The sequence below is a fragment of the Schistocerca piceifrons genome, chromosome 6 (genome assembly GCF_021461385.2).
Source record: "Schistocerca piceifrons isolate TAMUIC-IGC-003096 chromosome 6, iqSchPice1.1, whole genome shotgun sequence".
Classification (NCBI taxonomy): domain Eukaryota; kingdom Metazoa; phylum Arthropoda; class Insecta; order Orthoptera; family Acrididae; genus Schistocerca; species Schistocerca piceifrons.
The window spans coordinates 306737073-306763533 of record NC_060143.1 but is presented as its reverse complement, the minus strand read 5'-3'; the positions used below and the strand labels follow the sequence as shown (position 1 = coordinate 306763533).

Genomic DNA, 26461 nt, shown 5'->3' with positions numbered 1-26461 from the left:
TGATATCCTTTTTCTTCTCCCCTCTCTTATTAAGTAATTGTTGTTTGTGGATGATATATTTTCCTGATGTTGTGCACTAAGAAAATATTATGATGGTAGAAGAATATGTAAATAGGATTAAATATAAACCTCATGAGGAAAACAAGCATAGCAATAAATAGCCTATATTGCCCTCTCCTAAATGGGTGGTATCTACATCTTGTTTACATATTAAATTTCAGATACAGATTTGCACAATGTTATCAAAAGAGGAAATATACTCAAAGATGTTCACAAGAGATACATCATGTACCAGCTGCTAAAAGCCACAAAGTACATCCATTCTGGCAATGTCATTCACAGAGATCAGAAGGTATGTAGAAGCTTTCCATAGTGGTAATAACGGCATGTTTCAAAATTAACTTAATATCATACGAAGTAATGTAGAAGTGTACTTATTTACATAACAAAGATAGGTGAAAAATTTCAAGATCTTACCTGAGACTTCTGAGAATTTGAGTGTGCTCTCCAAAGCAGTAGCTGTAATAAATTTATGCTTCTCAATACCTTTTGTTGGCTGTATACCAGATGGCACTTATGTGTGTTGTGAACATTTACTTAGAGAAAGCTTTTGACAATGTTGACTGGAATACTCTCTTTCAAATTCTGAAGGTGGCAGGGGTAAAATACAGGGAGCAAAAGGCTATTTATAATTTGTACAGAAACCAGATGGCGGTTATAAGAGTCGAGGGACATGAAAGGGAAACAGTGGTTGGAAAGGGAATGAGACAGGGTTGTAGCCTCTCCTCGATGTTATTCAATCTGTATATTGAGCAAGCAGTGAAGGAAACAAAAGAAAAATTCGGAGTAGGTATTAAAATCCATGGAGAAGAAATAAAAATTTTGAGGTTCGCCGATGACATTGTAATTCTGTCAGAGACAGCAAAGGACTTGGAAGAGCAGTTGAATGGAATGGATAGTGTCTTGAAGGGAGAATATAAGATGAACATCAACAAAAGCAAAATGAGGATAATGGAATGTAGTCGAATTAAGTCGGCTGATGCTGAGGGAATTAGATTAGGAAATGAGTCACTTAAAGTAGTAAAGGAGTTTTGCTATTTTGGGAGCAAAATAACTGATGCTGGTCAAAGTAGAGAGAATATAAAATGTAGACTGGCAATGGCAAGGAAAGCGTTTCTGAAGAAGAGAAATTTGTTAACATCGAGTATAGATTTAAGTGTCAGGAAGTCGTTTCTGAAAGTATTTGTATGGAGTGTAGCCATGTATGGAAGTGAAACATGGACGATAAATAGTTTGGACAAGAAGAGAATAGATGCTTTCAAAATGTGGTGCTACAGAAGAATGCTGAAGATTAGATGGGTAGATCATATAACTAATGAGGAGGTACTGAATAGGATTGGGGAGAAGAGAAGTTAGTGGCACAACTTGACTAGAAGAAGGGATCAGTTGGTAGGACATGTTCTGAGGCATCAAGGGATCACCAATTTAATATTGGAGGGCAGCGTGGAGGGTAAAAATCGTAGAGGGAGACCAAGAGATGAATACACCAAGCAGATTCAGAAGGATGTAGGTTACAGTTAGGTACTGTGAGATGAAGAAGCTTGCACAGGATAGAGTAGCATGGAGAGCTGCATCAAACCAGTCTCAGGACTGAAGACCACAACAACAACAACAACAACAACATTTTGGCAACAAGTGACAAGAAGTCAGGAAGGCGTGACCTGAAACTGTATTGTATCCTAGGCTGTTGCTAATTATTCATAAACGTTTGCACCGTATTTGCTTGTTTTCAGTAACATAGCAAGGTCCCTGATGTTCATTGCATTTCAATTTTTTCTTTTATTTTTTTCTGAGTTAATTGGAACAAATAAATGATTTTCTCACATTTGAGCCACTCTTGAAATCAAAGGAAACCTTATTTCCTGATGAGATGTGGGTCAATCTTAACAAAAGTGAATTCAATTCATTTAGTTTTACTCAAAGAAAGTGTACAAAACCATAGCTTAAAGATTTGGTTTTCTTTTGAGTGCTGTATGGTAACTCATGCAGCCAGTCATTTTACAGTGCTTCGAGTTTAATCAAATGCAGGTTTCCCATGACTTATTCCAAAAAGTCCCACCAAAGTCTTTGGGGAGATAGCACAGATTGGTGAAAGTCTTGAAATATTTTTATTGAGCTGTATGTCACTTTTTGCTTCAGTCAATCAACAAGTTTTGTCAGAAAGACGTGATATGAAACTGTATTGTGGCTTAGAGTGTTGCTAATTTTACAGAAACTTAAGCACTGTATTTGCTCATTTTCAGTAACATAGACAACAATACAATCTGGAGTAGCTTGACTGTTTTCCCAGTGAAAACCTTGGACTTCATCCTAGACAAAATGAATCTATTCTGTGCACAGTCTTGAGATGCTTCGTTTAGTGTTTTTTTTTAAATGTGTGGCTGGTCATGAAGAGTTTTTTAATGCAATCTGACTGACAAACTGATCTGCTGTCCGTTGCTTAGTTTCATGTTTTGGTGAGATGTGTAAACAAACATGGGGTGGGCCTCTGAGGAACCAACAGTGCCACAACATTTTGACTTGACTTCACAGAATTTAGAAAAGCCAATGTCCTGAGTGTTCTCATTTCCATACATAATGAACATTCCTTTCAGACTGCTTATCAAACATTTTTTTGTTTCTAAACTAATATTCCCTAAATTTGACAGAAACAGTGTTTCATGTGAGGGCAAAGCAACCTCTACTCATTATCATGAAAGAATCAAATAGTTTCTTTACTCCATCTGAAAGAATTTTCCTCTGCTTTTCCCCTAGTGCTGATACTCCTCCTTTTCTCTTTTCAGCTTTATATCTGTTTTAACAATTCTGCAAGAGACAGAAAATTCTGCCAATATTTAATGGTTCTCACAAATGTAAGTGTTCAATTTTTCTTTAAAGTGTGACAACAGCTCAGTTTAATTGGGACAGTCTGTGCATTCTATTTTGTGTGAAACTGCTGCCTGCTGTACCTTATTAGGGTTGAAGCCACTGCAACATGCCACTTGACTGATTTTAATCTTTGTACCTGATTAACTTTGCATCTGATGAAGTCTTTTAACATCACATTAATTGATCTTCTGAATTTTAAAAGGAGAAACTCCAAGGTAGCTCAGACTGCTGTTATATTTTTCATCTGCACCTACACATCTTAATCAGAGGATACTGTAACAGAAATCAGTCTGTTGGAGATGTGGAACATAGCCTCATGAAAGGACATCCCATCTCATGATTTGCCTTACTAGAACACTGTATTAAAAGAGGTGGTAGGAATTTGGTTGTGCACTACTAACGTGTAACAGAAACAGTGGTTCTAATCTTAGTGGTGCCTGGAACTGGGCAGCAGAATGGAGTATTCACAAAGAATCAACATTATAAACTTGATTTCAAAGGGAAGTAATGGTACTGTGGGCACTCTCTGTTCTACTTCAGTCCCATAAGTCTGCCCTGGGGAGGTAAGCGGAGAGTCACTCACTTTCACACAATTTGTGCACAAAAATCTCACTACTGGGAGATGTCACCCAACCAATGGTAAGTCTAACCAAAATATTTCAGAAGAGATGCACATTGATCCCAGCAGTCAGTCAGCTCATGAAGAAGGAGATAGTGAACATCTCTGCAAGATCAAGCAAAGGGAATATCCAGGCTGCAGTAACATACTACTAATGAAAATGAAGCAGAGTGGCTATTCTGGAAAGCCTGGAATTCTTTGGGAATTACATTTTGCCTGGAAAAATCAGGGAATTTCAGGAATCTCATAAAATTTCTGGAAATTCTGTGTTTTTAACCTAGCATTGAAGTTTAATTTTATTGACTGGAATAAATCACAGATTTTAACACACTTAATATTTCAAAGTGTGTTAATTATTTGAATGTTATTCAATGTACATTTTGATGTTTAAAAACTGCAGTTAGTATGACTCAGCTGAGAGGAAAGAAAAGCCATTAGTGTGATGGTATATCCCCCCTGCTCACCATTAATTTATTAGGAACTTATTAACATCTGGAATTCTCAGGGAGGTTTTCATTCTTTTCTTTCTTTCTTTTTTTCCAAGTTTGAGTAGACACCATGTGAAGTGGAGGTGGGTGAGCCAAAGACAGTGTGTGAGGCTTTCGTAGAACAACATAGTAAGTCATGCTGGGACAAAATGAAAGATTGGACACCAGCAACAAATTCAGCTAAAATGAGTAGTTCATTTTTCCTGAGGAGTGTTACAGAATTTGATGTCCTAAAACGTACAGAAATGATTTAATAAAACTATTAACCCATTTAATAAAAAGTTCAGGTGGCCAAAGGACTTTTCCTGGAATTTTTGATCAAATGTAATTTTTCTTCTGTAAATCACAATCATCTCCTTGTACAGTTTTCCACCACTGGCAGGATCTGCTTGGAATGTAAAGATCTCCACCTTCTTTGGTTTTCCCACCACTTCTCTGTTGCTGCTCTTCTGTAAATATAACATAATAAGTAGGTCACAACATGGATTTTGAAAAAGGTGATTCACAATAATAGCAATAGCAAAATTTTCTCATGTAGTTTTGAACAGGAAGGATAAAGGAAACAAAGTCAGTGAGACTTTTCTAGATTTGAATGAGAGCTTTAATTCCGTGATTCATTCAATATTCGTATGGATGATTCCATGTCAAAATGGTCTAAGAGCCCCACTCTGATTTGTTCAGAGTCTGTGTGCAGGTTTGATAAATGACTGAAGGAATGTATACAGAGTTCTTGGCCACAAATTTTAATACCTTGTCATCAGGAGCCTCTTAAGTGAGAGGTGACAAAATGTCGCGGGGACATGTCAAAAATTTATGTGAATGTCTGTGATAAAGCCCCAAAACTTGGAAAGTCTGAATTGTTCACATTTTGTAAGTTTTATGCCATTTGGCTCTCCAGTTTTACTCTGGGTGACACTCAAAGTTTTCACTGAATTTTCTCATGACAAATTTTCTCCCAAGTTTAAGTGTCTTGTAACTTGATTTTGGAAGCTCTTCTTTTGTGACCTAGTAGTTTCTGTATCAAGTAGCTTGTTTTTAAACTTGCTTTCCCAACAATTTTGGGATTATAATTTTTTGAAGTTTATATAGCTGAAATTGACAAAAGAGAGAGAGAGAGAGAGAGAGAGAGAGAGAGAGAGAGAAAGAGAGAGAGAGAGAGAGAGAGAGAGGGGGGGGGAGGAGGGGGAGTCACCTTTGAGCCCTTGTCCATATATACACTCCTGGAAATTGAAATAAGAACACAGTGAATTCATTGTCCCAGGAAGGGGAAACTTTATTGACACATTCCTGGGGTCAGATACATCACATGATCACACTGACAGAACCACAGGCACATAGACACAGGCAACAGAGCATGCACAATGTCGGCACTAGTACAGTGTATATCCACCTTTCGCAGCAATGCAGGCTGCTATTCTCCCATGGAGACGATCGTAGAGGTGGTGGATGTAGTCCTGTGGAACGGCTTGCCATGCCATTTCCACCTGGCGCCTCAGGTGGACCAGCGTTCGTGCTGGACGTGCAGACCGCGTGAGACGACGCTTCATCCAGTCCCAAACATGCTCAATGGGGGACAGATCCGGAGATCTTGCTGGCCAGGGTAGTTGATTTACACCTTCTAGAGCACGTTGGGTGGCACGGGATACATGCGGACGTGCATTGTCCTGTTGGAACAGCAAGCTCCCTTGCCGGTCTAGGAATGGTAGAACGATGGGTTCGATGACGGTTTGGATGTACCGTGCACTATTCAGTGTCCCCTCGTCGATCACCAGTGGTGTACGGCCAGTGTAGGAGATCGCTCCCCACACCATGATGCCGGGTGTTGGCCCTGTGTGCCTCGGTCGTATGCAGTCCTGATTGTGACGCTCACCTGCACGGCGCCAAACACGCATACGACCATCATTGGCACCAAGGCAGAAGCGACTCTCATCGCTGAAGACGACACGTCTCCATTCGTCCCTCCATTCACGCCTGTCGCGACACCACTGGAGGCGGGCTGCACGATGTTGGGGCGTGAGCGGAAGACGGCCTAACGGTGTGCGGGACCGTAGCCCAGCTTCATGGAGACGGTTGCGAATGGTCCTCGCCGATACCCCAGGAGCAACAGTGTCCCTAATTTGCTGGGAAGTGGCGATGCGGTCCCCTACGGCACTGCGTAGGATCCTACGGTCTTGGCGTGCATCTGTGCGTCGCTGCGGTCCGGTCCCAGGTCGACGGGCACGTGCACCTTCCGCCGACCACTGGCGACAACATCGATGTACTGTGGAGACCTCATGCCCCACGTGTTGAGCAATTCGGTGGTACGTCCACCCGGCTTCCCGCATGCCCACTATACGCCCTCGCTCAAAGTCCGTCAACTGCACATACGGTTCACGTCCACGCTGTCGCGGCATGCTACCAGTGTTAAAGACTGCGATGGAGCTCCGTATGCCACGGCAAATTGGCTGACACTGACGGCGGCGGTGCACAAATGCTGCGCAGCTAGCGCCATTCGACTGCCAACACCGCGGATCCTGGTGTGTCCGCTGTGCCGTGCTTGCGATCATTGCTTGTACAGCCCTCTCGCAGTGTCCGGAGCAAGTATGGTGGGTCTGACACACCGGTGTCAATGTGTTCTTTTTTCCATTTCCAGGAGTGTACGTTAATCACCATTTGAAAGTACATTCTTTTCTTTACAAAATATCAACTATCAGTGTTTGCATTTTCGCCCCTGAAGGTCTACAGTTACACTATTTCACATCATTACATTCTAGAAAAGCAGTAGTAAAAGCATGGGAAATTCAGTATGTTGTGAATGAAAAATGGAACATGAGATATAGTTTCAATTTTTCAACATTTTAGAACTGTATTACACAAAGAAGAAAGGTAAAAAATTTAACCAAATTCAGTTTTTGTACAGGGTGACAATTACTGAACTATATGACATAAAGTTCTCATAACTTGTGAACGGTTTGTGCTACAATGTTCAAACTGCATGGTTGGCCATCAGGCATAATGGGAATTAGTATGTGCTGTATGGTTTGGTTTATCTGTGATGCCTACTTTGATTCGGACGGGTTTGTCAATAAGCAAAATTGGTGCATTTGGGGGACTGAGAATCCTCATTTCATGATCGAGAAGTCTCTTCACCCTCAATGGATGATAGCGTGGTGTGCAGTGTCCAGTAATGGAATAATTGATGTGATATTCCTTCATGGCACAGTGACTGCCGAATGGTACGAGAAGGTTTTGGAAGATGATTTGATCCCCATTATCCAAGGTGACCCTGATTTCGACAATATGTGGTTCATGCAAGATGGAGCTCAACCCCATCGAAGCAGGAGACTGTTTGATGTCCTGGTGGAGCATTTAGGGGACTGCATTCTGGCTCTTGGGTACCCAGAGGGTACTGGCATGGACCTTGATAGGCCATCATATTCTCTGGATCTGAACACTTGTGACTCCTTTTTGTGAGGCTATATTAAAGACGAGGTGTGCTGCAATAACCTCAAAACCACTGCTGACCTGAAAACAGCTATTCAGGAGGTCATCAACAGCATTGATGTTCCGTCATTTCAATGGGTCATGCAAAGTTTAAGTATTCATCTGTGCCACATCATCACCAATAATGGCATGCATATAAAACATGTAATAATCTAAATCTGAATATCTGTAGTGATGTCTAAATGTTGAATAAAGTGTGTGCATGCTGTAGTTTGTAACTAATTTATGTTTTTCTTCATATAGTTCAATAATTTTCACCCTGTATATGAGATGTTTTCAAAATCTGATGATTTCAGCAAGTGAGGAACACTTTACAAAGTGTACTTTTCACTAAACAAAAGGATGGTCAGTGGTGACTGTACAGTTTGCCTTGATCACATTTTGATGGCAAAATTCGAATCTCAGCAAAGATCACACTGTAATATTTTTTTTCCTCACCTCATGATGCAAACAACATCATCCAAAATATAGCATGTCTGGGTCCTCATTTCCAGCAGCCTGACAGAGCCGCATATAGTGTCCGACAGTTTCCTATATGACATCTGGTTGGCTCACTTCCCTGACCTGCTGTGGGACCTTCACCTTTTCTAACGTCACTGACATCATTATTGGAGTGGACTTCATTGGGCACTACCACTTGCTCCCTGATGTTGCCGGTCAATGCCTCTTTGACAGCAACACTGGGGGAGTAACAAAGTGCACCACTCATTTCACTATTCTCTTCCATGTGAAGCAGATAATGTAGTCCGGCCATTATGCTGACCTGGTGGTGCAATTTCGTGCTCCCACATGCCCTCCAAGTGAACTTGAGGAGGTCCACTGTTCAATGTCCACTGTGTCAACGTCATCCCTGGGCCACCCATCTTCTGTCAGCCATGAGACCTATCACCACACAAATTCAAAATTTCCAAGTCCTAGTTTAACAACCTGCTTGCCACCAGCATGCTGTGTCCTTTGAAGAGCCTGTGGGTGTACACCATTCATCTTTCCAAGGAGAAGGGTGGCTCTTGGGACCTGTGTGGGGATTACCAGAAACTAAACACCCCTACCATCCCTGACTGGTACCCAGTGCCAATCCTAATCAGCTACAACTACATGCGGGCAGGTGCTACAATTTTCAACACAACTGACTGCACCAAGGCTTTCACCCAGCTTCCAACTGCATCTGAAGATGCTTACACAGCATGATAAACTACTTCTGCTGCCATCTGAGAAATGCCACTGCTATGTAGGGAGCCACTCACTGCTACCCTTCACAGTACAATGACAAAGGGCATCAGCTGGTGCTGTGATGCCACAAATTATAGATAGTTACATTTTATCTTTGACTAGTTTTCTCTCTGCTACTATGTGCAAGCTAGACCACGCCCACTTTCCTCGGTATTTAGGCCGCTCTCCGACGCCCGACTCATCAGTCGGCAGGACTCACCAGGACCAGCCATACCCCTGAGGATGTCCAACGTAGTATTGGACGAAACATTGGGAATAGAAGAATTCCATGGACCATGGCCATATAACCTGGAAGAATTATCAACAACAGTGCCATCCGGTCGTGATAGCCTTCATTGTATGAAATGGAAGACAGTTTCTCTGCCACCAAGCTTGACTTGATGGATGCTAACCTGGTAGCTGTCACCCATCCCACTGCCCAGTTTGCCATTTTGATTTTGGTTGACACCAGCCAGATGGCCATGCGCACTGTCCTGCAGCATTATGCTGGTGACATCTGGCAGCCGCTCGTTTTGTTCTCCAGCAAACTCGCTGCTGCTCAATAGCACTGGAACACGTATGACAGACACCTCCTTGAAATCTATGAGGCAGTCAAATACTTCTGGTTGTTTGTGAAGGCCCTTCACTTCATGATCTTCATTGACCACATGCCTGTGATATTTACCCTCACTGAAGACTTTGACCAGTGCTCCCCATGTCAATTCCAGCAGCTGTTGTTTATCTCTAAATTTACTACTGACAATTGTTATGTTTCTGGATGTGACACTGTTGTAGCCAACAGCCTCAGCTACCCCTGCATCATCCATCACCTCTTCCCTGGAGTACGAGGCACCTAGCGCCACCCAGGAGCACAACTCAGAACTCACCTGTGTACTCCTAGATGCTGTTTCCGGACTCTGGTTTCAGTGCAAGTCATCTTGTGGCTAAAACAACAGTATCGTGTGTGACGTATCCACTGGCTCACCATGCCCATTGCTGCCTGCTGCTTTTCGCAAGGCTGCATTTGACTGGTTGCACAACGTGGCACAACATGGCATGTGCACATCCGCTGCTCTGGTGATGCAGTGTTTTGTTAGGCCAGGTATTCAGAGCGACTGCAGGACCTGGGCGTACACCTGCCTCACCTGTCAGTGTGCCATGGTTGAACACCACATACATGCCCCCGTCACCACATACATGCCGCCATTGCCACATACTTGCCCCCGTCCCCACCTTCCCAGGTGTTAGGCATCACTTCGCCTACATTCACCTTCCTCTGATGACTACTGCTGCCTCCTCACCATGGTGGAGAGGTTTACTCTATGGACTGAGGTAATGACAATACCTGCTGCCTTTGTCTCCACATGGATTCCCATTTCGGCTGCTTGTGCCACATCACTATGGATTGGGGACGCCAATTCACATCTGCTCTTTTTTGCACACTGACAGACCTATGTGGGGCTGATCTGCACCTGACATTGCACTACCATCCAGCTGCAATAGCACGGTGGAAAGGGTTCACCATACCTTGAAGGCTGCCCTCACCAACCACAACAAAACATACCACTGCCCTGCCTCTGACATTTCTCTGCCTCATTATTGCTCCCAAGGCCAATCTTGAGAAGTTTGCCACCAAACTCGTTTACAGCCAGCTGCTGGCTGTGCTGAGTGACTTCACAGAGCCCACTCACCTACCTGTGGATGACTTCATCCCTGACTTCGTTGCCGGCTTGCAGGAATGCATGGCTCACCTGCAACCCACTCCTCTCCAGTATTACAGCAAATAGAAAGCATTCATCTACAGTGACTCTTTGTCATGCACTGATGTTAAGCTATGCATTGATGCCCACCAGCCCCCACTTCATGCACACTACTCTGGCCCCCACTGGGTTCTTAAGTGGGACTCAAAGATGTTAACCCTGCATCTCCATGGCACCCCTACCAGCATTTTGGTCGATGGGCTGAAGCCTGCATATATGCCACCCAATCCCACATCACCCAGCCTGGCTATCATCCCCATAAAGCCCAGAAGAAACATGCTGATGATGATGGCGCTGCCACTGCTGACACCATGCCCAACACACACTGCCAAAGCCCCTGAGATGCCAGCCTACCACACTACAAGTGTGTCTCCACATGGATTCCCATTTCAGCTGCTTGTGCCACATCACTATGGATTGGGGACGCCAATTCACATCTGCTCTTTTTTGCACACTGACAGACCTATGTGGGGCTGATCTGCACCTGACATTGCACTACCATCCAGCTGCAATAGCACGGTGGAAAGGGTTCACCATACCTTGAAGGCTGCCCTCACCAACCACAACAAAACATACCACTGCCCTGCCTCTGACATTTCTCTGCCTCATTATTGCTCCCAAGGCCAATCTTGAGAAGTTTGCCACCAAACTCGTTTACAGCCAGCTGCTGGCTGTGCTGAGTGACTTCACAGAGCCCACTCACCTACCTGTGGATGACTTCATCCCTGACTTCGTTGCCGGCTTGCAGGACTGCATGGCTCACCTGCAACCCACTCCTCTCCAGTATTACAGCAAACAGAAAGCATTCATCTACAGTGACTCTTTGTCATGCACTGATGTTAAGCTATGCATTGATGCCCACCAGCCCCCACTTCATGCACACTACTCTGGCCCCCACTGGGTTCTTAAGTGGGACTCAAAGATGTTAACCCTGCATCTCCATGGCACCCCTACTAGCATTTTGGTCGATGGGCTGAAGCCTGCATATATGCCACCCAATCCCACATCACCCAGCCTGGCTATCATCCCCATAAAGCCCAGAAGAAACATGCTGATGATGATGGCGCTGCCACTGCTGACACCATGCCCAACACACACTGCCAAAGCCCCTGAGATGCCAGCCTACCGCACTACAAGTGAGGACACTGTAGCAAATCCACCATGCTATGCCAGCTCCTGGCCCACTGGCCATCGATAACACAGGCTCCACCATTCCCGATGCACAGAATGCTCGTGCTACTGCCCCCTACCTCTCCTGCTGCCTATGCCTGACGCAGTGACTTTGCCTCCACTACTGTCAACAACCAGATATGCTCTTGACATTGCATCACAGATTCCACCACTTCCACAACAGCATTACTTCATGTGTTCCCAATGCTCTGCCCCAGAGCTGCCATCACCCACCACACGCTGAACACACCTGTGATTCACACACGCTTTCAGCTGTTAAGACGCAGCCACCAGGCTGTCAACAAATCCTCACAACAATCTGGCTATATCACTTTGCCTTTGCCTCTGCAGCTCCGCACTTGAAACTGTCCCCAGCACCTGCCCACCCCTATGTGCACAGCATTGGACACAGACTAAGATCAATCCTGACCAGCACCCCCCACCCTGCGTGCTTTTAGCTTATTTATTACTCAAGCCCACTGCTGTGACCATGCCACCACTTGCTGTCATGCAGTAGACTGCCACACTACATTTAGACTGCCACCCTGACTGCCTCACACTTAGTGTCCTGGAATCTGGTCCCTGCATCCATTGCATGACCAGCAACCTCGATGTCGACACCACTGCCCACATCCTCACCACTGGTACAACACGCCTCTCCAAGGACACCAGCCTTTGCTGTTGCTACCTCATTCACCACCCTAGCTCCTCTCTTGCATAGTGAGGGGGAGAGGGAGGAGGGGGTAAGGTAGGGGCAACTGTTGGTGTCCTTTCACCTCACAGATTTTTTTGCAGGTCCATAGGTCTCTAACTCACTACACCTGTTTGCTAAGGCAGTGAGTTTCTTCCCTCATGTGTTGACTTCCATCCAAATCTGTTGACCTCACCATGTGACTGAATACCTGCATATTGATTTGATTGTATCTGGGATGCAAAAACAACATTGGTCAATCCCGCTGCTGCCTGCACCAAAACAGGTGTGGAACAATCCGTGTGTCTCTAGTAACACCAGTCAATGCCCTTGAACAGTGCAGGGAGATCTTATACCAGTGCTTTGCTAGACACAATTTCTTCAGGTCTGGTTGATCCGAATATTCTGTGTCTTTTAATCTCCAGTGTCTCATATTCGAAGATCAAATGTGATGTGATTTCCTTGCCCACCACACATCCTACATTTGGGGTCTTCTTCTATTATCCCCATTTTATGTGGGTGTTTTTTGAAATTCTCATGACCTGTCAATAGTCCAACCATGAGTTTAATTTCTCTCCTGTTCAAGCCCAGGATTGAGAGACTTCTATTAGGACGTGGCTTCAGCATCAATACCTTACTATGTTTTTGCTTTTGGACCTTAGCCCAATATTCTACATGCTGTCTCCTTGTCCAGTCTCATAGTTTTATTTTGATCACCATCTTGGTGATTGTCAGTACAGGTTCCGGTCCAATAAATTGTGTCATCACCCCTATCCTAGCCAATGTATTGGCTTGCTCATTACCACTAACCCCTGAGTGACCAGGGACCCACAATAGGTTCATCCTATTGCTTTCCCCTAGCTTCACAAGGAGCATTCTGCCATGATCTTTGATCTTGCTACAGAGTCTGCCAGTGCTTTCAGGGCTGCTTGGCTGTCTGTGTCACCTCCACAAATTCTCCTCCACACACACCCTGATAGCAAATATTTCTGCTTGAAACACAATGGCCATCTTCACTAGAGAGATTGCACTCTCCAGCCTTGGCTGCACTCTGTATACCCCGGCTCCAACACCTTGGTCTGTTTTCAAACTGTCAGTGAACCAGATTATGTCCCCAGTACAGTATCGAAATTCGTTCTCCCATATCTCTCTGCTTCCAATTACTACATTGAAAGGCCTGTTGAAGCAGCTAGGAGTTGTAATATAGTTGGCCAGCATTTCCCCAACCGTACCTATGTCTACCTCACTCAGTATTTTAGTGTGAGATCCTGGATACCCCAGTGAGTTCCAGTTTTTGCCAGTCTTTAACCTGTGTGCTCCAGCTTTTGCCTCCATCCTTACCCCAGGTGTAATGGGGGCATGTCCAGCATGTCCAGCAGTGGGTGTGCTGCTAATTCCACCTGTAATGGTTAAGCAGGCCAATCTCTGCACCTTAGCAAGCTCCATAGCAGCTGCCTGCTGTTCTACCTTTTTCCACCACACTGTAGCCCAATAAATGATCTTAGGTTGTACTACAGTGGTGTATATCCAGTACATACTCTTCGGGATTAAGTCCCAGATTTTACCACAAGCTCTTCTGGTACTCATTAAAGTACCTTCACCTTGGAACAGTTGCTCCTTATGTGAGGGGTCCACGATAGCTTCTCATCCAGGGTTGCCTCTAGATGTTTCACTATTCCGTTCACTGGTAGAGTTTCATTAAGAAGCTTGAGATTCCAATATGTGTATTGGATCTGCTTCCTTGTAAATGGTATTATGACAGTCTTCTTAGGACTGACCCTTAGATCCTATTTCCTGCACCAATTTTGCACAATGTTCAGTGCTCCTTGTGCCATAGCTCTGACCGTACTTGAAAGTTTGCCGAGTATTACTATGATAAGATTGTCTGCGTATCACTGGCAAAAGTACTGTCTAGACTGTAATTCTACAATTAGTTCATTCACCACAAGGTTCCACAGTAGAGGAGACAAGACCCCTCCTTGTGGACAGCCTCTGGTGGTATTGATTACCATTTTTTCTTGCATCATAGTGGCTTCTACCTTTCTACCACTAAGCATGGCTATAATTCACCTGCAAATGGTGGTTTCCAAGCCACGCACCTCTGCTGCCTTAATAATGGATTCAAATGTCGTGTTGCTAAAAGCCCCTTTGATGTCCAATAAGATGCAGAGGGCTATTTCTTGGAAGTGTAGTGCTTTTTCCACGTTCCGAACAAGTTGGTGGAGTGCAGTTTCACACAATTTTCGTGATTGGTATGGATATTGGTTTATGCGTAGAGGGCCCCTAGTTAATCTCCTTTCCATAACATGCACATTGACCAGTTTTTTTAATGTTTTAAGAAGAAAGGGGGACAGACTGATTGGTCTCATATCCTTGGCCTTGGTATGACCAATTCTTCCTGGCTTTGGAATGAAGACAACCTTTACTGCTCCCCAGACACTAGGAATGATTCCTGCTGCTAGGCTAACTCTAAATAACCTGCATAGAAATCTTATAAAGTTCTCTCCTGCTTGTTGCAGAAACGCTGGAAAAATTACATCTGGGCCACGTGAACTGAACGGTTGGAATGTTTCCATTGGATTTTACTGTGGTCAACACATTCTCTGGCAGATACCTGAAAACCGATATCTTACAGGGATCTTGTCCTGGTCTATGTTGTCTGTCAAAGTACATTGAGGGAAATGAGTCTTGAGGAGTAGTTCCAGTGTTTCATGTGCTGTCCTTGTATACTCCCCATCCTCTTTCCTTAAAAGTTCCTTCTGGATTAGTTGGTATACTAGTGAGGATTTAGTGAAGTCTGGCCTGAACAGTCATACCCTCTACCTCCTCACAGAATACCTTCCAGCATGCCTGCTTTGCTTGCTTAATTGCAAGATTGTATTTGACAAGGGCCTTCTGATATTCTGCCCATTGTCTTTTCCTTCACGCAAGGTTAAAGAGTCTTTGTCCCACTTCCTCTGTGATTCCAGGTTGTTGTTCCACCAAGATACAGTCCTATTCATGCACTTCTTGGTGACATAAATACCCATCAAAGTGGAACTGAAGGTTGTGTCAATTACCTCTTCTCTTCTCATATCCATAAATGTAGGTTCCTTGCCCCTATTGAGGCTCTTATTAGCTCCAAGAAATTCTTGAAGGTTCTCACCTCTACTGTTGGTGTCGGTGCTGCCCCACACTAAGTTGTGGGCATTAGAATCGCATCCAACCAATAGTCGGTTGCCCTGCCGTCCACAGGCTTCTGTCAGTCTCTAACCTCCTGTGGATGACTGGCCGTAAAGTCTCGAGGAGGAGGCTTCCCATACAGACGGAAGTGTCCCCGATGATAACGGGTCGAGATGACAGGAGACGTGGGGGTCGAATCTGCTGGGGCCCCGTGCGCCAATCTGCCGGTTGCAGCAAATCCGGTTGTTATAACAGGAGACATGGGCGATGTGTCCGCATCCATAGGAGAAGGAGGCGAGTAGATTGGCTCCGACAGATGATGGTCATCTGGTTCCTGCATGGGCACGTCTCCTGGTGGTGTCAGTTCTTGTGCTGGCACCGATATGATGGTGAGAGGACTGCATTGTGAGTAATGAGAGATTCCAGTATTCTGAGCATCAGGTAGAGCCGAAGGTGGTGCAGTGGCATCTGGAACAGGCGTTGCCGGCACACGAGGCCAAAGCTGGTCCGAATGACGCACTGCAACACCTGTGTCTGTCTGGATTTCATACAGGCATCGGCTATGGTGTCGTAAGATGCGGCCAGGACTCCATGTTGGCTGCCTGACATATGCCCGTACCACTACAAGGTCTTTGGCGGTGAACCGACCAAGCGAAGGCACCCACGGCCATGAGATGGAAGGCCGCAGAAGATAAAGTAGCGTGCGGGTCTGTCGGCCATGTAAGAGCTCAGCTGGGCTGTGGTCACCCATGGGGGTGAAACGGTAAGAAGCCAGAAATTGGAGAAGTGCATCATCAGCAGAAGAAGTCAGGAGTTTCCTCATCTGAGCCTTAAACATGCGGACCAGTCGTTCAGCCTCATTGTTTGACTGTGGATGGAACGGAGGGGCCTTGACATGCATGACGCCTTGACGGGCACAAAAATCCGCAAAATTGGAAGAGGCAAATTGCGGACCATTATCAGTAACAAGAGTAGAAGGAAGGCCTTCCAAAGAGAAAATGCGAGCTAGAGCATTGGTGGTTGCCGCGGTGGTAGGCGACGTGCAACGGACAATGAAAGGAAATTTAGAGTAGGCGTCAATAACGAGAAGCCAATAAGTACCTAAAAAAGGTCCCGTGAAGTCAGCATGAATACACACCCAGGGCTTCTCAGGTGAAGGCCACGATGACAAAGATGACTTCGGGGCGGTGGCCTGTGACGCACAAGGGCAACAGGCAGTGACCATTTGTGCGATTTCAGAGTCGATGCCAGGCCAGTACACATGACAGCACACCGGAGATTTTGTGCGAGAGACACCCCAGTGCCCTTGGTGAAGGAGGCACAAGACCGAAGCACGCAAAGACACAGGTGCCACAACACGTGGCGAAGCATGTTCGGTGGAAAGGAGGATAACACCATCCCTACCCATAAGGCGGTAACGTAAAACGTAGTAGTTCCACAACGGATCAGAAATATTAGCAGATGGACGATCTGTCCAACCCTTCTGAATACAGCGTAAAACGTGGGAGAGGGTAGGGTCAGAACCCGTGGCAGCCGCCAGCGGGTCCCTGGTGATGGGGAACCCGTCCACGACCCGCTGCTCGGCAACTTTCAGGTGGAAAAACAAAAGTTCATCCCTATCGAATGCCAGATCAGGATCCATGGGAAGGTGAGACAGTGCATCAGCATTCGCATGTTGAGCCGTTGGCCGGAAATGAATCTCATAATTGAAACGAGACAAGTAAAGAGCCCAACACTGGAGGCGGTGTGCAGCCTTGTCAGGAAGCAACGTTGATGAATGAAACAAGGAAACAAGTGGTTTGTGATCCGTAACAAGATGAAATTTGGATCCATAGAGAAAAACACCAAACTTATGGAGAGCATAAATAATGGACAAAGCTTCTTTTTCAATTTGAGAATACTTTTGTTGGGCATCCATGAGCGTTTTGGAGGCATAAGCAATGGGTTGCTCAGAACCATCAGAAAAACAGTGCGCAAGGACTGCACCGACCCAGTATTGAGAGGCTTCCATGGCAAGAACAAGATGTTGGCCAGGTCGATAAGTAGCCAGGCACGGGGCCTGTTTCAGCATAGTCTTCAGTTTCTGGAAAGCCGCATCGCATGACGCGGACCAGTGAAAAGGCATGTTTTCATGCAACAGGCGATGCAACGGCTGAGCCACCGAGGCAGCAGACTCTAAAAACTTGTGATAGTATGCTATTTTCCCCAAGAAGGCCTGCAGTTCCTTAACAGATGTAAGGTGAGGAAGGGCATCGATTGCAGCGACAAGTTTGCTGAAGCGGACGAATACCATCCCGAGAGAGTTGAAACCCCAAGTACATGATAGATGCCTGAAAACATTTTGATTTCTGAAGATTACACTTAAGACCGGCAGTCTGTAAGACATGAAAAAGTGTGTGGAGATTTTGAAGATGTTCGTCAATGGTGGAACCAGTGACAACAATGTTGTCCTGGTAATTTATACACCCAGGGACAGTGAGCAATAATTGTTCCAAGAATCGCTGAAAGAGAGCAGGGGCGCTGGCAACCCTGAATGGCAATCGTTGGTATAGATAGAGGCCAAAAGATGTGTTAAGGACCAGAAACTGCCGGGAAGCAGCGTCAAGTACATGATAGATGCCTGAAAACATTTTGATTTCTGAAGATTACACTTAAGACTGGCAGTCTGTAAGACATGAAAAAGTGTGTGGAGGTTTTGAAGATGTTCGTCAATGGTGGAACCAGTGACAACAATGTTGTGATAAGCTTCTGACAGGTCAAGTTTAGAAAAATACTGGTCTCCAGCAAGTTTAGTGAACAGTTCTTCAGGTCGAGGCATAAGGTAAGTGTCGATAAGGCATTGAGCATTTACAGTGGCTTTGAAACCGCCACAGAGACGAATGTCACAATTTGGCTTAGCAACAACAATGACAGGAGAGGACCACTCACTGGAAGTGACAGGAAACAAGACCCCTGAAGCAGTGAGATGATCCAGCTCCCGTTTGACCTGATCACGAAGGGCCACCGGAATGGGCCGAGCCCGAAAAAACTTAGGCCGAGCAGTGGATTTGAGCGTGATATGAACTTCAAAGTCTTTTGCACGGCCCAACCCAGGAGAAAAAATGGACGAAAATGTCATCGACAAGGAATCCAATTGAGTATAAAGAATAGCATCACAGACGATATTGACAGAGTCATCTATGGAGAACCCAAAAACGTGAAAGGCATCGAAACCAAAAAGATTATGTGCGTTACTATGGTCGACCACAAATATGGGAACAGTGCGAACAACAGATTTGTAAGATACCTCAGCATCAAATTGTCCCAAGAGAGAAATCTTCTGTTTATTGTAAGTCTGTAATTGCCTAGTAACAGGTGACAGGATTGTAGAACCCAACTGAAGATACGTCTGAGAATTAATGATAGTGGCAGCAGAACCATCTTGACCAAGTATGTGGACAGTGAGGAATAACTTCCCTGAAAGGAAAGAAGTACAATTGACAGACACCACAGAATCAGAATCAGCATCATACTCATGAACATCATGTATGCGGTCAGATTTGCAAATGGATGACACATGACCCTTTTTTTGCATTTGTGACACACGGCCCAACGTTGTGGACAATCTTCTCGTGAATGTTTCGTATAACACCGCAGACATAAAGGAAGTTGCCGTGGGTTTTGCTGCAGTTTCTTAGAGGTTTGTTTACAGTTAGGTCGAGGCTGCGCTTGGGAGCATACTGCGGCCACATCGGCCGGTGGGGACACGCCAGACGCTTCGTCAACATTGCACAGAGGGTGTATTTCCCTGACGTTGCCCCATGCCTCTATTTGCGCTCCAGCGGTGCGAGAAATTTCAAAAGACTGAGCGATGGATAGGACTTCATCTAGAGTCAGATTTGCCAATTGAAGGGCACGTTGCCTAACTTCTTTGTCGGGCGCCGATCGGATAATAGCATCCCATGCCCTGGAATCAGCATAGGATTCTTTGTGAACTTCAGTAACAAATTGACAATTTCTACTGAGGCCATGAAGTTCAGCAGCCCAAGCGCAATAGGATTGATTCGGTTGTTTTTGACAATGATAAAAGGCAACACGAGAGGCTACCACATGCGTTTGCTTTTGAAAATAGACAGACAGAAGTGAGCACATTTCAGCAAAGGACAAAGACGCAGGATCTTTCAAAGGAGCCAATTGCGACAACAACTGATACATTTGAGGTGAAATCCATTAAAGGAACAGAGACTTACATGTTTGTTCGTCCGTGAAATGAAATGCCAAGAAGTGTTGTCGAAGACGTTTTTCGTAATCAGACCAGTCTTCCGCCGTCTCATCTTAAGGAAGAAAAGTAGGTAGAGACAACGACGAGAGACGCCCCGCATTTGATGCCGCGACGAAATCACGAATCACATTTGTGAGAAGCGTTTGCTGTTGTATGAGACCTTGCAATAGTTGCTCTAAAGTAGCCATGGAAATATGTGGGTCAACAGTGGAAAAGAAAAATCACTACTTCATTGCCAATTGTAATAACTTCAAGTTGAACAAATATATTTCTAGGATGACACAATACATGAAAGTCACAGATTAAGTAAACAGGGTAAGACGTGTGTACACTTTAATAGTCAATTCATAACTGAGTCCAAGTCTAGCGGCCGCTGGCTGGCTGGTGCGGTGGCACTTTGAAAGATCGGCGAATCACAACACTGATGGTCACTAAGTCCCTTGAACAAAAGTCTGCCATCGACATAAAGGGGATTCATTTTTTACATAAATGCACATTCTGGAGTTTCTTATATTTCTACCATAAACCAGCTTGCCTCCAGTGCTGCTGAGGCCTGATACACCCCCTTTATATAAATAGGGTTCCTGAATCAGGGTCACGTCCACCTCTTGTCTTCCCAGAAGACAACTCAGGGCAGCAGTGGCCCCTTTACTGTGTTGCAGATAAATATGCAGCACATTCAGTCTCCATCTTGCCGCCATTGTTGCTTCTGATGTCTTTGATAACCCTGACAGCAACCTGCGAGTACCCCAAGAATGGTCTCAGGTCCTGTTCCTGCATTGCCTTCAGGGACTTCTCTCTAGCTTCCACCACAATGGTTTGGCCTTTTAATGCAACCTTCTGATTGATTACCTTCCCATCCTCTGTAGAGACTTTCGGGTTTTGAGTCCCTATTTTCTCAATCAGAGTCTCTGGAGAGGTAACCTTAAGGAGTTTTGGCACCCAGATTAATATCTTTGCCATCTTGAAGAGCTGAGCCACTGTCTTTACCAGCAGCTTTGCATTGTCCCATGGTGTTATTAGGGGCACCTTTTCCTTAAGCCAGTCTGCTGTACCCACCCCCTCACAGACAAAGATAAAAGCACACTGATCCAGATAGACTCTCATGAATTTGGGTCCTGGACCAGTGTCCCCCCCCCCCTCCCGCCCCCCCCCCCCCCCCTGATCTTCTCAAAGAGAGCCATCTGCACGAGCCGGTCCTGCTGCGAGGTGATCTTGACCAGTGTATAGCCTTGCTGGATAACCACCATCCTAAAAACCGAGATTGTAGTACTATAGGTCTGTTTCCCTATTTCTTGCCTTGGCCTTTTCTGGGTATGCTTATCCTGAGAAGTGGGAGTCTTAGATTCCTCCCTTGTTTTCTTACTGCCTGCCCTCAATATAGAAGGGGTTTGTACACCCCCTTCACACTGGGACAGTCTTTTCTTGGGCTTTTCCTTCCTTTAGCTTTTGTTCTCTAAGAAGTTTCCTTCTCTGAGCCCCAGACAAGTATTTGATCTTAATCTGGTCCAACTTCTTAGTAACCATTCTCACTTCTTGAAAAGATATGTCCTCATGTTCAGGTGAGGGGATTTTTTGCATCAGTTCCAGCCCCAATGTTTGGGTGTCTGAGGTCTCAACATGCCTTTCAGTGTTGCTACTTTCTTTCATGTCCATTTTGGTCCCAGGAGAGTTGGGGATCTAATTGGTCCACACCATGGGAAAGCCCATGCAGTGCAAGGCTAGAGGTCACTCAGTATCCCTGAGGCTCCATTCATGAGACATCTTCCCATGTGCCACACACCCCTCAGCACGGTTCGCACCACACCTTGGGTTAGGTATTGAGGAGTTGGGGAAAGACAGGGAATGGATGTGGTATGACAGGTTGTTGTGGGACATACTTAGTTTGGTCCATCAGCCAAGACCTTACCGACCATATGTTCCCACAGCCGGCATAGCCCTCAGCTTCACATGAACTCACAAGTCTCTCCACCCGCATGGACAGTGCTATTTCGAGGTGGTGTCCCTCAGAGAGGGGATGCCTGTCTGCTAAGTGAGCTAGTTTCTTCCCTCGTGTGTTTACTTCCATCCAAATCTGTTGACCTCACCATGTGACTGGATACCTGCATATTACGGTCACTGGATACCGGTATGGAGCAATAGCTTAGCCCTGCCCTTAGTTTTCGCCTGCTCCTCACAGTGTCAACATTGCCTTCTGTTCCATGTCTGCATTGCAACAGGTACATTGTGTAATCTGAGATACACCTGCACCATCTCTAGGCCTGCTACATAGCCGGGCCTGTAAATTACTATTTCATGTTGAGTCTTCTGCCAGAGATGATTAATTCCGCATCTCATGTCGAAAATGAAAGGTGTCATCTTGATGATACACAGGCATGAGTTTGCGACATTGCATAGTATTCTTATTCGTACCACACTGCAACTTTGTGTAGTGTCACCACACCAGTGAGTGACTCTTTTCAGCATTTGTAAATTTTTGGAATGTTCCATGTTTTTCTAGTAATGTAGTCAATAAATAAATGTTGTTCTTAACTATGTGTGGACATAATTCTTTGTGCAGTGCCCACGACAACATTTTTCGCTGTTTTTTAGTTGAACTTGTAAGTTACCTGGGGAAGCAGTGGCTGAAACATTCTAAATAATAATCACAATTTTAACATAATATTCACAGAAAATCTTAACTGGTGTAAAAGTTTCTTCTGGTCCTGTTACAGCCTTATCCTTTCCAAAGCATCTACAACATTTAGTGTTGAATTGTTAGTGGTACTGGAGGCACTGCAAATAAGTAGGGGTGTGGGGAATTTCACATCTTTTCTTATTCTCTTACTGTTTTGAAAGTTTTGCAACAGATGGAGCTTCAAAAATTATCCCAATAGTCCAATGATCAGCTGTAATTTGTCTCATGGGTACCATGGTATATTCAAATTTTAGAAATAACAGCGTAGTAGACTTGTGGGGACACAGAATTGTACATGTGCCATTCCGGAGAAGGGTATTATCTTGCTTTCAGAGAGTGTTGTATGAGTGAAGAAAGAGTGACAGAATGTGAAAGATAACAACCTGGGGTTTGTTAAATGAACAGTCAAGCTGTGATATATCAATATATCTTCTGCTTGTGACACTCACTCATGGGTTGAAGTCACTCTGGACTAAAGCACGTGCCTTATGCCTGCATACTTTAGCATGATGCCTTCATAATTTTGCAGGATTGTTTCTATCTATATGAACAAACATTGATAGATATTTAATGTTGTGTCAGCACTGTATTGCTATTTATTAAACTCCTCATTTGTACAGTATGTACAAAAATAATCTTAGAAGAGTCTACTGAGTGTTGCTCCTTGTTGACAGTAAGTCACTGCCCACTACTGGCAATTGATTTCACAGAAGGTGAAATGCACACAGGTGCAAGGTGTGTAGGACACTTTTCTGGCCACACCAACTGCACATACTTGACCAACTCTATCGAAACATCACCCTTGTGAGTAGCTAGGGCCACAGTATGGGCGACGATAGGAAAATCTGCTCCAGTGTCCTGGAGCTCAGCATGTAGTAGAAAATAAACAATTTGTGTTTTGTTGAAGACAGTGCATGAACTCACTGGTAGATGAAACAGAGGATCTAAATTAGTGTGCTTACCGGTGTGATTGTAATAGATGTTGGACTGCTGTGAGCGTAAAAAACAGTTCACTACCACAGGTTTTGTGTGGCTGTTTCAATGATCTTTGGTTGTCACCCAAACAGTGCTAACAGTAGCTTGTGATCTGTTTATCAGATGGAACTTGGCACTCTTATAAATTAATGCTTTTTGATTGTGAATGCGATGGCCAACGCTTCTTTTTCGGTTTGAGAGTTCTTTTTATTTTGCAACTGACTGCTGTAGATGCATGGGTGACTGGTTGTTCACAGCTATATGGGTTTCTCTGGACCAATACTGTGCCCAGACTGTACTGTGATGCACCTGTAGCCTCAAGCTACAACCAGAGGTTTACGTGGACTATATGTTGCCATTCGTATGCGAAATGCAACTTGCATTTTGACGTTTGCAAGGCATTCTTGTTTGTTATGGACCAGAATAAAGATATGTCATTACAGTATAAATTGTTCAGAGTGTGTATGGAATCCACTAACTGGTGTATAAATTTGGCATAATAAATTACAATTCCTAGGAATTCTTGCATTTTCACTTTTTTTATCCATTAATTCACACATGGTGTTGTGTAACTCCCATTATGAAGGAGGACTTTCAGAGATACAGACTGAATTAAGTTGTACATTATCACACAGAAGCAGCCACTGCTGCTCTGTAAAGCATACTAGCATCAAATTATGACTGATGCTAATCTACTTACAGGATTTCCACACTAACAAAGAGATAGAGGGGCTGAACAGTACTTAGCTCAGTACAGCCGATAGATACACAAAAAACAGAACCGAAAATTTATGTTCCTAGCTTTCGGAACAAATGTTCCTTCATCAGGGAGGAGAGAGGGGAAAGAAAGGGAAGAAGGGAAAGTGGATTCAGTTACTCACAACCCAGGTTATGAAGCAACAGGGAAAGGAAAACAGGGAGGGTAGCAAGGATGGAGGCATGGTTGTCAGAGGGAAGCCAAAGATATTCTACTGTAAGTACTGTGCCAGCTTCAAACCAAAGAGGATGCATACAGAAGTAAAGAGGTATATACACTCCTGGAAATTGAAATAAGAACACCGTGAATTCATTGTCCCAGGAAGGGGAAACTTTATTGACACATTCCTGGGGTCAGATTCATCACATGATCACACTGACAGAACCACAGGCACATAGACACAGGCAACAGAGCATGCACAATGTCGGCACTAGTACAGTGTATATCCACCTTTCGCAGCAATGCAGGCTGCTATTCTCCCATGGAGATGATCGTAGAGATGCTGGATGTAGTCCTGTGGAACGGCTTGCCATGCCATTTCCACCTGGCGCCTCAGTTGGACCAGCGTTCGTGCTGGACGTGCAGACCGCGTGAGACGACGCTTCATCCAGTCCGAAACATGCTCAATGGGGGACAGATCCGGAGATCTTGCTGGCCAGGATAGTTGACTTACACCTTCTAGAGCACGTTGGGTGGCACGGGATACATACGTACGTGCATTGTCCTGTTGGAACAGCAAGTTCCCTTGCCGGTCTAGGAATGGTAGAACGATGGGTTCGATGACCGTTTGGATGTACCGTGCACTATTCAGTGTCCCCTCGACGATCACCAGTGGTGCACGGCCAGTGTAGGAGATCGCTCCCCACACCATGATGCCGGGTGTTGGCCCTGTGTGCCTCGGTCGTATGCAGTCCTGATTGTGGCGCTCACCTGCACGGCGCCAAACACGCATACGACCATCATTGGCACCAAGGCAGAAGCGACTCTCATCGCTGAAGACGACACGTCTCCATTTGTCCCTCCATTCACGCCTGTCGCGACACCACTGGAGGCGGGCTGCACGATGTTGGGGCGTGAGCGGAAGACGGCCTAACGGTGTGCGGGACCGTAGCCCAGCTTCATGGAGACGGTTGCGAATGGTCCTCGCCGATACCCCAGGAGCAACAGTGTCCCTAATTTGCTGGGAAGTGGCGGTGCGGTCCCCTACGGCACTGCGTAGGATCCTACGGTCTTGGCGTGCATCCGTGCGTCGCTGCGGTCCGGTCCCAGGTCGACGGGCACGTGCACCTTCTGCCGACCACTGGCGACAACATCGATGTACTGTGGAGACCTCACGCCCCACGTGTTGAGCAATTCGGCGGTACGTCCACCCGGCCTCCCGCATGCCCACTATACGCCCTCGCTCAAAGTCCGTCAACTGCACATACGGTTCACATCCACGCTGTCGCGGCATGCTACCAGTGTTAAAGACTGCGATGGAGCTCCGTATGCCACGGCAAACTGGCTGACACTGACGGCGGCGGTGCACAAATGCTGCGCAGCTAGCGCCATTCGACGGCCAACACCGCGGTTCCTGGTGTGTCCGCTGTGCCGTGCGTGTGATTATTGCTTGTACAGCCCTCTCGCAGTGTCCGGAGCAAGTATGGTGGGTCTGACACACCGGTGTCAACGTGTTCTTTTTTCCATTTCCAGGAGTGTAGTATAAAGATAAACACAACTATGTAGGATGAAAAGATGCCTGGTGGGTAAAGGGAAGAGAGGATATATTGAAGGGCAAGTCCCCTACAGCCTAGTAGGTCTTCGTGGCAAACAAATCTGCTCCAGTCCTGAATCCCTGAACCATTACACCAACAACCTGAAAACAGCTTTCGCATCCCGCAACGATCCTCCTGATCTGGTACAGAAGCAAATAACCAGAGCCACTTCCTCATCCCCTCAAACCCAGAACCTCCCACAGAAGAACCCCAAAAGTGCCCCACTTGTGACAGGATACTTTCCGGGACTGGGTCAGACTCTGAATGTGGCTCTTCAGCAGGGATTCAACTTCCTCAAATCCTGCCCTGAAATGAGATCCATCCTTCATGAAATCCTCCCCACTCCACCAAGAGTGTCTTTCCGCCATCCACCTAACCTTCGTAACCTCTTGGTTCATCCCTATGAAATCCCCAAACCACCTTCCCTACCCTCTGGCTCCTACCCTTGTAACCGCCCCCGGTGTAAAACCTGTCCCATACACCCTCCCACCACCACCTACTCCAGTCCTGTAACCCGGAAGGTGTAC

General features: G+C 45.5%; 1 protein-coding gene across 2 annotated transcripts in view; it reads left to right on the top strand.

The window, feature by feature from the left end:
• Positions 1-26461, top strand: part of LOC124802746 (mitogen-activated protein kinase 15-like) — a 202165-nt gene that overhangs the window by 63284 nt on the left and 112420 nt on the right. For both annotated transcript variants that reach the window (XM_047263729.1, XM_047263730.1), the window contains one exon: positions 222-352. In XM_047263729.1, the coding sequence (XP_047119685.1) occupies positions 222-352 (131 nt within the window). The remainder of the gene's footprint in view (positions 1-221; positions 353-26461) is intronic.